The sequence below is a fragment of the Condylura cristata genome, unplaced genomic scaffold (genome assembly GCF_000260355.1).
Source record: "Condylura cristata isolate star-nosed mole 26May11 unplaced genomic scaffold, ConCri1.0 scaffold00007, whole genome shotgun sequence".
NCBI lineage: Eukaryota > Metazoa > Chordata > Mammalia > Eulipotyphla > Talpidae > Condylura > Condylura cristata.
Genome location: NW_004567108.1, coordinates 2,587,646 through 2,600,127, shown reverse-complemented (window position 1 = coordinate 2,600,127; position 12,482 = coordinate 2,587,646). Strand labels below are relative to the sequence as shown.

Sequence of the window (12,482 nt, the reverse complement as noted above, 5' to 3'; positions counted from 1 at the left end):
TCCAGGCAGGGAAGAAACTTAAGAGATGTTTTTGATGAGAGTTTTAGAAGTTATGAACAAGTTCCACTGCTTTCCTGCAAATTAAATGTAATTCAGAGACCCATAGTTTGGCAATCAGTTACACTACAAAAAAACTCAAAGGCATTTCTGTTGTAGTAAATATTTTATCAAAAATGACCAATAAAACTTGACAACCAAGTTCCACAGGCTTGGATCAAACATCAATTACTCAATCTACTCTCCCAATCCCACAACAACATTAACAAAGGCAAAAAACCTAAAGGGTAGCAGACTTTAAAAATAATAAAAAGGTAGGCTTACCACTGACAAAATAAATCTTCGGAGATGCCTATAAATGGGCAAGTGGATCATTTCTTGTACTGGATTAAAATCTGGATCATTCAAATTCCTTAGAAACCACAGGACACCAGGTCGAAGTACCTGCAAATATATTTCAAATTCTACAAATATGTACCAATGTAGTTATGATCTGTGCAGGTCAGGAACTTAAAAAAGAAACTCTTATATAACTTTGGTCTCTTACAAGACGGACCCCAGAAAATTCAAATGGCTTTCCCACAAAAAGATGTTCTTTGGGCCACCCTGGTAGCCAACGGGTCAAAGCGCAGCACGATGCAGCGAGCTACAGCCACTGCAGCTCAAGCAGGGAGGAACCTCCAGGGCACAGCAGACCCCTCCTGACCAGCCTGCTCCTCTCAGCAGTGTGTCTCAGGGGATGCACCTGTTCTGCTCCCACTGTCTCTGGGGAATCCCCCTTCCCCCCTGCGCCTCTGGCCCACACCCCAGTTCTTGTGTGCATAAATGAATAATCTAAAAAAAAAAAAAGTTCCTTAATAAAAACCTTTATAAAAATTACCCTGTGTCTGACATCCTTTGATGCTTTTAATCATTCAATGCAACTGTTAAGCACCATTTGTCAAGAAATCCAGGCCTTCAGGATGTGACATGAGTGTCTCTAGACTGTCATCGTGGTGCCCTCTGTCGAAGAGCACAGGGCACTGTGCTGGTCCTACCCCCAGCAGTCGGGTAGGAGCCCTGTGGCTTTCTCAGCACCTTATTCCCTGTCCACACCTTTCCCGCCTCTCGGGGGTGACTGACCCAGACTGTGGGTGACAGGGTGGAGAGCAAGCCTGGCCGTCAGTGCCAGGTGCTGCAAGCTCACCGAGGTACTCTTTAGAGAGCATCTCATCTGCCTAGCCTGTTTCTCCATCTTCCAACAAGTGGGTGATAATGTGACCAGAAGCTCCGTAACAAGAAAGCCACACTGATAAAATCAAAGTATTGAGCACAAAACATTCTGTCACTCAATGTAATTTACAAGTTAATGGAAGATAATTTCTAAAATGCATACTGCACTGGCTTTTAGTTTCAAATGTGTTTAGAAGAAAGAATACAAAGCTTTCTTTGCAAACAGAATTCACTGTACTCACTCTGAACGACGCAGGGCAAGCCACTCTGGTTGCAGTTCTCTCCTCAACCCCTCAAACCTCACAAAGGGCAGAGCACATCCAGGGTGCCCACTGTATCCTCTGCCCCCACGGCCCGGCGGGACTGCCCTCTGGCCCAGCTGCCCCCATCGCCGCCCTCAGGGAACGCTTCCTCGCATTCCCGGGCGGCGGTGGAGGACAGGGGCCGTGTCTCTGCTCACGTGGGGTCACTGAATGCACAGCTGCAAGGCGCCTGTCAGTCGCTAGCTCTGCACTTCTCCCAGCACAGGGATGACTGAGAGGACACTGCACAAGCATCAAGCACTAACCCACTTTCACTGCCTTCCCGTCAGTGAGCCGTGTCCTGAAAACGGGCCTGGTGGCTGGCGCCACAGAGGACTCACTGGACTCCGTAGCCAAGGCGCCTGCTGCAAAGCCCATCTTACATGCCTGCCTTTGGCTAGTTCCCAGCACTGCATTTCCTGGGTACTGAACCCAAGACAGAATCACAAAACATAAAATTCCAAGAGTTCATAGTAGGAAGTGATAAAAGTATCCACCAAGTAAAGCAAGTACTTAAATTTTCCCCTTTAATCTACTCATCTTTCAAGATCCTAACTGATTATAGTGAAACTTGTCAATTCTTCATACAAATGGCTGACAATTGTTTAAAGCAATTTAATCAAATTCATATGTCAGTGATTCCCTATAGGGATAACATTGAAAAAGCGATTCGATTAGAAAACTGCCCAGCCCTGCGCATGCCTGTGCTTAAGGAAATCCCCTGGCGTAAAGGTGTGCCGTCAGCACGTCCCTGCGAACTCACCTCTCTCAGTAACAGGATGAAGGAGGCAAAGTAGAATACATAGACCATTCCCACCAGCCAGTGCAGAAACATGGTCGTCCCTGGAGCTGACTGAAAGCTCAGTTCTCGATCCTTCAAGGTAGCATCAAACATTTCCTAGACCAAAAGAGGGCAATGAGAGCTGTGCACTGCCTACATCTGACAAATGGACCTCTCCATCGTCAAGGAACTGCATGGAGGCGGCCGTGGTCAATGACTACAGTCTTCTAAGGCCACTTCATGGTGTCACAGAAATAAAATGACAGAAAGCTGGACACTATTTCAAAGATGTACATGACATTTTACAAATTTTAAACTGAAGCAAAACTGAAAAATCACTGGTAAGTAAAATAGGCATCTTGTTAGCACAATGCCTGCTATCGGACTGCATCACGACAAGTTTTGTAACGAGGCATGTGAGGAGACGCGATGTCAGACCCAATGGCAGCTTTTCCCGTATGTAAGTTATTTCTGAAAAGCCAAAACTTTCCAGAGTATAACTGACAGCCACTTAAACTATAAAGAGGGAAGTATCTTACTTGGTAACAGCTAAGGCTAAATTTACCAGTGTAAGGACATTATCACATTGTTCTCCTCATGTGTATGATATTTTGGCACTACTGTAAAATTTGGAAGTGCAGATTAAGTTAAAAAAAAAATCAATCTTCACTGGTTTTATAAAAGTTCTGGTCAAAATACTGACATCAAAAATTTGCCCAAGCCTCACAAAAATCAGTTACTCAGAAATCAGCAACATTATGTCTCCACAATGATACATTAAAGAGAGGTCCTAAGACCTCTCTTTGAAGCCTTTAAACTGGGAGATATGAACAAGCAACTCACCAAGGAGCAGATATCCAGCCACCAGCCACAAATGAGCGGGAACACGCCAATCTCTACTACCACCAACAGCGACACCTTAATGGGACAAAGGCCGTCAGTCAGTATCACCCAGGCGGTGCGGGGCAAACCACAGCCAGATGTGTTGACTTCTAACAGGAATTACCTTAACAACTATGTAGCAGACGCCCAGCAATCGACGGGACCTGTGAAATTTAACAAGAGTTGCCAAACCCTACAGCATCTAGTCAAGGAAAATGGAGCATCTAACAGCACGGGAAACGGGCAGCCAGTATTTGAGTGACACTCAGTATTTGACAGACACATTAAGTGATTTCATATTTTGCCTGCCTCATCCTTACTACAGAGACCTACAATTTGTATTAAGAGGACACAGTGAGCGGAACAGGGAGAGACACAGGAAGAGAGTACATGTATTAATAGTGTACAACTGCTTTCGGTATAAATACTGTGACTGTGCCCCCACACAGGCTCGTTAAAGGATACATGGCAGATGATCAGTGTTATTGCTAAAAGTATATACCCAACTATGGTTGTGATCAGGCCTTCAAAATGAGATGCTTGGACCTAGAAAAAAGAAAATAAACTTTAAAACTGTTGGGCCTACCTGGTGGTGCAAGGGCTAGTCTCAGCACACGACTTCAATCCGGGCCAGGAGACCTTTTAGTCGCAACAGACCTCTCCTGTCTCCCCGCATCAGTGGATTTCAGTCATCTGCCTGTTTTGCTCCCCACTCTGTCTCTGGTAAGTTCTCTCACCCTCTGCATCTCTAGCCTATACCCCAGTTCTTGTAAGCATAAGTAAGTAGAAATAAACCTTCAAATATATGTGTAGAACTGTAATTTTACCACATGGCCTATATCCCAGTTTAACAATGCAGTAAACAATCCAAGAAGACAAAAAGTGAACCACCGGGGCAGTCAATATATAACAGAAACAACTGAAGCTGTCCTTCTGATAGTATCTCTACACACCTCACCCCCACCCCCACCACCACCACTATCACAGAAGGGAGAGGGAAAATTTCAGAGGAACACGTTACTCAAACAAAGGGAGAGAGGAGTGAATGAACTTCTACAAGCCACGGGAACATCGCAGTCCAGCAGCCCCCAGTCCACGCCGCAGCGACTTGCCAAGGCTGAGTCCTGCGAGCCTGGTGCCCGCCCGGCCCGCAACCCATCCTGCAGTGGGAGCCACCAGACCTGTAAGTCCGGGGCCTCCACAGCAGCTCCCTCTACAGCCACCAGAAGGCAGTGTGATGGCCAGGGTGCCGCCCTCCGTTCCCAATTTTCAGACAACAGACTCATCAGAGCAGCTATCTGAACACGTGGTGTTCTCGCATTCAGCTGGCGGGGCTCAGGGAGCTGTGCTCAATACCACAGCCCGTCACCGTGTCCCCTCAGCCACCAAGAGTGAGTGCTCTCCAGAGTAACACGTGCGAGCCGCACAGCGTGGTTTAGAAACCTAGCCCTCCCTTCACATGACTAAGTACTTCCTACCTTCCAAATAGCACTATTTTCATGCAACTATTTACCTACCTGAAAAACAAGGGTAAAATGTCAAAATTAAAGCAAATTGTATAACTCACTTCAAGGTAAACTAGCTCTTTTTTAAATAAAGTGTATTAGTTTTCAAAATTCCCATCTACAGAAAGGGAGAGAAGAACACAAGTCGTCAGACCAAAAATCAGTGCGTAGGAAACATTTTTCTGATTCTGCCTTGGGTCTGCCTGAGAAGAACTGAGTCTGGAAATTCAGAGCACACAGCCCTCAGCTGGCAACACGGCCTGCTGCACCTTGGGTCATAGGTTAGTGTTAGAAGAACAAGGCAGTCCTGGCTAGCGACCCCCTTTGTATAAGGCAGCGTGAGAAATGAAACTGACGCTGCACATTATCAGTTATTCAACAATTCTCAAATGTGGAGGTGATTAATGAAAGAAGTTCATAAAATTATATACTCACATGTTCTTCAAATCCCAAACCAACAAGGGAGAAATGACCGATGTGGTAAGGACAAAATGCTAAAAAGGGGGAGAAAAAACTCAATGAAAACTTCAAAATCAAAACAATTCACATTCCAAATCTCAACTCCCCACTAAAAGGAACTAAGATTTCTTGAAAAAATGGCAAACTCCAGGACTGAGACCCAAAATGTGCTTCCTGGGACCTTCTCTATAGCCAGAATCCTCCGGTCTACCGGTTACCGGGGCTCACGGAAAGGACATAAGCGCCATTGTTAAGAGGCGCAAAAGAGCCAGGCACGGTGATGCAGGCCAGTGGCAGCGTGCATAGACAAGCCCAGGAGTTCATGATACTTGAGAAGCAGACCACCCGAAGCAAAAACTACTAAAATGCATAAAAGCAATATAACAGAAAACATTTGCAACAGCGATGGAAGTAGTTTTTACCCTGAAAACTGTTGAGGGAAAATTCTGTGTATCTGCCCTGCTGCTTGCGAACAAGTAAGTTCAGGTTAACTTGATAATTTTAGCCGATAAGGAACCTCCCTAGCGGTGCAGGGGTTAAGTCTCAGCACTGTCAAGCTATAGGCAGCCACTGAAACCCAAATTCGATCCCCGGCCAGGAAGCGACCCACAGGGCGCAGCAGACCCCTCCTGTCTTCCCGCTGCTCCCCTCGGCAGTGGATTTTAGCAGACCTGTTCTGCTCTCAGCTCTGTCTCTGGTGATTTTTGTTACTACGTCCCCACCTCCGGCCGTATGCAGAAATAAATCCTTTTGAAAAATTCTAGCTGATTTAAGTAGTTCTTTACAGAAAAATCAGTGAGAAAGTGTAAAAAAAATGACAGAACACAAAAACCTCCATTTTGTAATGCCAAGCAGGGAACAGCAAAGGATAATTAAAATCCCCAGGTGGATGCCAAAGGTGCACCCATGTTCGCACTGGCCACCTCCCTCCTGACACGTGGCACTGACAGACAAACGTGCCCTGAGGATGCCGAGCCGGCTCCGTCCCAGTCTGAGAGCGAACCTCCAGCGCAGAGTGAACTGACGGGACAGCCGGCCGACACGGGGCAGGGCGCTGCCGCTGGGCATCGCCAGCGTCCACGGGACACCGGAGAGCACAAGGGGCGGAGAGAACAGCATTCGAGGCAGAAAGGAACTTGGGTCTCCACGGCCAAAACCGTGTGTGGGCTTCATGTGGGTGCCATTCAAACCAGCCACTCTACGGTGGCAGTAGAGGGACAACCTGGGGCTTTCGGCATAGTGGATTATTTGCAAATGTTAAATTCTGCTCATTTCATAAAGTGTGACAATAATATTACCATTAAGTGAGGGAAAAAAATCTTTCAAATTTTCAGACTTCTTAGTCTTTTCCTTAGTTTTCTTACCATGTTGATACAATTTGAAAATTTAATTTGTTCATAATAAAAAATGACCTTAATGGCAAAAATAATTGGACAGCATAGATTATCAAGGGAGGAGGCAAAGGAGACTCAATTATTCATGCTTTTTAATCATTTTGGCCAAGTATCCCATGGATAGAGATTTTTTTGCATAGGTACTCCCAATACACTTAAATTTGTAAGTCATACACTTGTATTGTTTCACTAACGACTGTATGCTGCAAGGCAAACTAAATTTTTAAAGAAAAAACCATGCAGAATTGTTTGTCTTTTGTTCCCAAACCCAACTCTGAGGATGACTCAAGAAGGTTGGAAAACTGACCAAGTTTAACCTGAAGCATCAATTCTAACAATCAACTTCTACCCCAGTAGCCAGCAATCACTAGATGGGGACCTGGAAATCAGCCTATTTCTCAGGATCGCAGTCTTCTCCGGGGAGACTGTGGCCTCGGCCTTGTAATGGTTGTGGTTCTGCAACTTAACTGACCACAAGAGCGAGCCCAAGTAAGGCCAGCGGAGTATGCAGTGGCCTGAACTTCGGGAAGTGTGCATAATCACAGAGGCCGCACCCACCCAAAAAGAAAAGTGTCACCCCCAAAACAAAGCATGTTCATTTCAAAAGATCCTCAGTGTAAGGTACACAAATTTACTAAGACGGAAGTGTTTCACGGTATAAGCTTAGGAAGTTGGATTAGAAAAAAATTTACTTGGGTAAGATCTGACTGACATACGTGAGCTCTTATTTCCATAAAACTTACCTTAAAGGTGACTTGTTCCTCCAAACATTAATTTTGCATAAAACTTTTCTTGTAAGAAAAGACACTGAAGTCTACAGGCCAGTTTTCCTCTGAAGAAAACCTGGTCAAGATCAAGAGTTCCACCTGCAATTATTTTCCATAGTGGAAAATAAATACAGAATAATCTGCAGATACATACTCACTCCCACTTACAAAGACACAAAGGGTGAGCTTCCTCTTATTTGCACCATCTTAGTTACTGAAAGTTAAGAAACAATGAAACTTTTTCAAAATATTTTCCTTCAACAAGATACCAATACATTTCTTCCCTCTTCTGCAAATTAATATTCAGAAATTAACTTCTTGTCTCCTCCATGATCTACATATTCTGTTGTTTCCTGTTGAAAACAACTGTTCTCTGGGTCACCTTGTGGCACCAACACAGAGAATAACTTGGAATTCAGTAAAAGAAACTTTGGGAATTTTTGCTCTTCTGCTCCTTGGAGCTAAGGGGACTCCCACTCAGGAAGAAATTTCTCAGAGACCAACCCCACAAAAATGTGTAGCCAGGCACAAATCACAGCACAGCCTAACAATAGCCTGCCTCTCCGGGACTCGGCCCTCTCTCCCTGCAGAGACGCAGAGACTGAGTTCTAACACCTTGGGTTAAACTATGACTCAGTTTTCCCTTATTATTTCCAAAGCAGAAAAATCTGTCAGCTGCCGCCTTGTCAACCCTGCCTTCCTTCCTCTAGTTTACTCCCAATGAGAGGGATTCTTGTGTGTTGTCACAGAACCCTCACTGCAAAGTGCTTAGAAGTGACTTCATCTGACTGATTCTAAGGGGAATTCACACTTGGGGAAAGTTCATTGTCCTTCCTCAGGCCTCTTTTCCAGGCCAGGGCCACTAGTAAGGCTGTGGTCGGGCTTTTCATGGGCAGAACCAAGACCTCCTGACAATAGGAGAATAAGCACAAAAGTTCAAGAAATGGGGTACCACGTATTCCCCAGCCCATGTAAAATCACCTTCCAAATAGAGACGGAAATGTCTGACAAAAGCAGAGTTAGTCAAAGCTGCTTACAAAAGAAAAACAAAGCAAAACCTTCACCAAGGTTCTGAGAAATCTGAACTCCTACCTATAGCATAAATGACAGTAAATACCACTTACCAAAAACAAGAATGAACAGCGTGTTTAAAGACACCACCCAGAAGACATGTTCCTAAAAGGAAAGAGCATTCATGAGTCGCATTTCATTCCTGCTGGGTGTTGAACAGGACTACTCCACCTCATTAGTTAGGAAAACGGATATTCCTCTTTCATCTTGAAATTTCATTCCAGAAATGATGGACAACTTTCCATTTTTCATTAGATAGTTCATTAAGCTAAAACTCAAAGTTCCTAACTGTTACGTGTAGGAAAAAAAAAAAAATCAATCCATAAGCATCTCTATTACAGAAATTAATCATCTACCACAAACTATGCAAATTTTCATAATTGCCAGATTTCATTTAAATCAAATGATAATTAAAAATTTCAAATGGAGGCCCTCCCTAGGGGCTCAGCGGGTTAAAGCACAGCACTGAGAAGCTAAAGCCACTTCCGCATGAGTTCGATTCCCGCCTGCCCCGGAGGAGATCCACATGGCGAGGCAGACCTCTCCTGACCCGCCCGCTGCTCCCCTCAGCAGTGGACTTCGTCCATCTGCCTGTTCTGCTCCCCACTGTGTCTCTGGTGAAGCCTCTCGCCACCCCTGAGCCTCTGGCCTGTACCCCAGTTCTGTATGTACAAATAAATAAATCTTTAAAAAAAAATTTCAAATGGAGAAAAATTTTGAAACCACAGAGATTCTGAGCACATTTTTCTCAATGGCAACCCCTGCAGAGTCTGCTCTGTCCTGGGACGTCCGCAAGGCGGCTGCTCCTCTTGGCCATCTCCTGTGGTGCCTCCTGCTGGCGTCTAGTAGGTCTCCGCATCCTCTGCGGTCATGTGTCAGCCCCCACCCCAGGGTGTGAGCGTTACCCCTCTCCCCAGCCGGGTCACACACTTTGCTCCATGCTGAAACTCACTACCGCGTCCAGGCCTCTTCAGAAAGGTGGCTCTGCCGGGTTCCCCAATCTCCCACAAATCCAAGTGGCAAGCAGGGTGAGTTTCCGCCCAAGAGATGCCCACTGAATTCCTGCTCAATAAGCTGGCCATGACCCTCTGAATCTCCTCAGCTCTGCCTTTAAGGCTACCCAAATGGTCCTTACCCCAGCATCCTTTGTGCCTGAACCTCTAAGTCATCTGCTCTAAAAATTCCCCACTGCCAACTCCTCGCTCCCTTCCACTAAGCAATACCTGACTTAGCTCTCTCAGCCTGTGTCTCCTGTGTATTAAACACACCTTTTCTCATGAGTCGTTAACACACAGAATCTCTAAAGTTCCTTGTTTACAAGCTCGTTTCTCTCTGCTCAACTATAAAGCATCTATGAGAACACAGACTATATTCCTCATCTTTGAATTTCCCAGGAACTACTGCAACAGTTGTTGTGGTAGATACTAAGTATTTTTCACTGGAGGAATGACTATACCCTGCAAGCAAGTGTTTCCCCAGTAACGGGGGGGGGGGGGGGGGGGGGTGTTTGAGACGACACACTGCCTCAGCAACTTGCTCCTCACTTTTAAGAGACTAATCTCATTTTTGAGAGATGCTATGAAGACGTATACAGCCCAACCACAGCGTCCACGGTGACGGAGCTCAAACCTGGAGTAGGTGCTCCCAACATCACATCCTCACTAACTTTAATTACCACCAGACACACTTGTCAAGGTCCTCACACTACTGTCCTCAACTTCCTGATTCTGTCCCCACCCCCACCCAGGAGCAGCCTGCAGAGGACAGCAACACTGCAACAGCAGAGACGACAGATGGACATCATCTGGGTCTCTGGGAACACTGCTGGGCCTCTGGATGAAGAAACCCTCAAGCTCATCTCTGGACTTCCTCTTACTGCTTTAGCTAGTCTGGGCCACTCTTACTTGTGGCCAGTTATTCTGACTGCCAAAGCGACTGGAAACTCCCCCGGCAAGTGATTTTGTATGACAGAACCTGCAAAGAGCATCATTTCTTCTTTAAAGACGTGTTCCTCACCTGAGGCTCATGCTCTCTGGGAGTCAGGTAAAGCGAGATGGGGCTCAGCACGAGGGTGCAGGGACCCGACGCTCAGCCACGCGCACAGAGCTGCTGGCTAGCTGGCTGAGGCCTGGAGTGCTGCAAGTGGGGCTTTGGAAGATCAACTCGTGATTACCACTTGCTTTCTACTGTGTTTTCTTTTCTAAAATCGAGTATTAAATAATTTCCTTTTGAATAATGCTGCTTTTATGCTTTGGCAATATTTTTCTCACACATCGAGTAATCTCCAACACATCAAATAATTAAAACTCAGTGACCTGTAGTATAAAGTCAGCATATTTTGTAAATTTGAAATTACAGAACCACCAAGATAAATACTTAAGTCACAATTCCATTATGAAAAATATTAGCTTTACTTACTAGAAAGACTAGTGATCCATCAAGTCCTAGCATCTAAAATAAACAATAACATACATTAATTTAAGATGCAATAGGAATTTCTATTTAACAAAACAGGCTTATGATCCTTTCAATTATCTTTAAACACAATCCTTATCTACGACTTCCCGATTTGACCTATCAATCACAAAGAGTAAAAGAAACTTCGTATTTTGGGGCTCCTCTTATTCCAAATCATACAATCACAAAATCAAAAAGAAATTCCATTCCGGGTTTCTTACACTGGGTATTGAGCCAGCCAAGATTTTATGAGACAACTGTTTTCTTCTGTCAACTGAAACATCAGAATATTTTAATTTAAACTGTGACTTCATTTTTCTAAAGTGCAAGATTTCTAATTAAGCAAACATCCCAGTAGAACAAAGTTCACAACAGAGACCAGAATATAGAAAAAAGGTCAACAATGAATCACTGTCATATTTTCATCACAAATAATATATCACTAAATTTTCTCTAGAAACTAAAGCTGGTAATTTTGTTTTCATCAACTGTACTAACAAAATGAGCCTATCATCTAAATATGCACAACTTTAATACATTATGGTTAAAACTCTGGGACCCTGGATAGAAAGCTTACTCACTCTTTCCCACGTAAGCTCTTCTGCAGCCCGATCCCATTCTAGAGCATTCCAATTCATGTCATCTGGAAAGAGAATTGCAGTTTAAAGATTACTGATGGAACTTAACTGTACATGATAATCGCACTCTCTAAATTTGTATTTTTTAAGCCACATTTAAAAGTCTTCCATACTGAGTATTTGTTAGGTGATAAATTAAAATGCATCTAAGTAACTATAGCACATTTTTTAAAAAGGTGATCATAGAATGTGATGAGTGCTAGAAAAGAGAATTTTGTGAAAGAGGAATTCAACAGCTCTGACTCAAGAATAAATCTGGCAAATCTGAGAAAAGGAAGGAAGCCAAGAGACTACAATCATCTGAATGAGGAGGAATGCAAAAGCAAGGCAGGCAGGGATCAGATTATAACATGAGGAATGTGAAGCCTGTCCTTTACTATCTAAGGAAAACTGCTGGAAGATTTTAAAGCCAGGAGAACAGTCATAATTCTTTATGAGGCAAAGACACAGAGGCAGAAAAAGAAGGGAAGAGCGCCAGGCGATGCCACATGAGACTAACACGGACGGATACGGTGGCGACAGGAAGGAAGCAGCAGGCACGTTCTGGGAGCCTTGCAGCTAACACTTGTCTCTCTGCTCCCTTCATAGAGCTCATTCTCAGACCTCTGCTCAAGTACCGCTTACTCTGCACAACCAGGGAATCATACTTAAAATAGCTTTCTAGCAGCATTCTTGGAACAAAGCATACAGCTGCCACATGTGCAAGGAGGAATCTCTTCCACCTGGGTATTGCTACTTCTGCACTAGACCAGAAACTTCGTGAAAGCAGTCTGAGTGGGCCTCCCTGGCCACAAGGGACTATGGTGAAGGCTACGTGTGCCTTGGTGTGTGATGACATTCATCTGACAGGTGCAATCCTGTAACTATACACCTATACACACACACACACAGCTTTTTCAAATTAAAGGAAGTAATTCTTTCACACTGCAAGTTGCATTGACTTCAACAGAAGTAGCAAAAAATTAGGATTATACCAACTTATAATTTCTTCCTATCTATCCTATAAAAGTCCTGTAT

At 44.4% G+C, this 12,482-nt stretch overlaps 1 protein-coding gene across 1 annotated transcript in view; it reads right to left on the bottom strand.

The window, feature by feature from the left end:
• Positions 1-12,482, bottom strand: part of MARCH6 (membrane-associated ring finger (C3HC4) 6, E3 ubiquitin protein ligase) — a 42,097-nt gene that overhangs the window by 17,270 nt on the left and 12,345 nt on the right. Inside the window, exons 7-15 of the mRNA XM_004678057.2 lie at positions 11,409-11,470; positions 10,789-10,821; positions 8,424-8,475; positions 5,115-5,173; positions 3,640-3,720; positions 3,299-3,367; positions 3,136-3,210; positions 2,275-2,409; positions 322-441 (exon numbers count right to left, since the gene is read on the bottom strand). Coding sequence (XP_004678114.1) covers positions 322-441; positions 2,275-2,409; positions 3,136-3,210; positions 3,299-3,367; positions 3,640-3,720; positions 5,115-5,173; positions 8,424-8,475; positions 10,789-10,821; positions 11,409-11,470 — 686 coding nt within the window. The remainder of the gene's footprint in view (positions 1-321; positions 442-2,274; positions 2,410-3,135; positions 3,211-3,298; positions 3,368-3,639; positions 3,721-5,114; positions 5,174-8,423; positions 8,476-10,788; positions 10,822-11,408; positions 11,471-12,482) is intronic.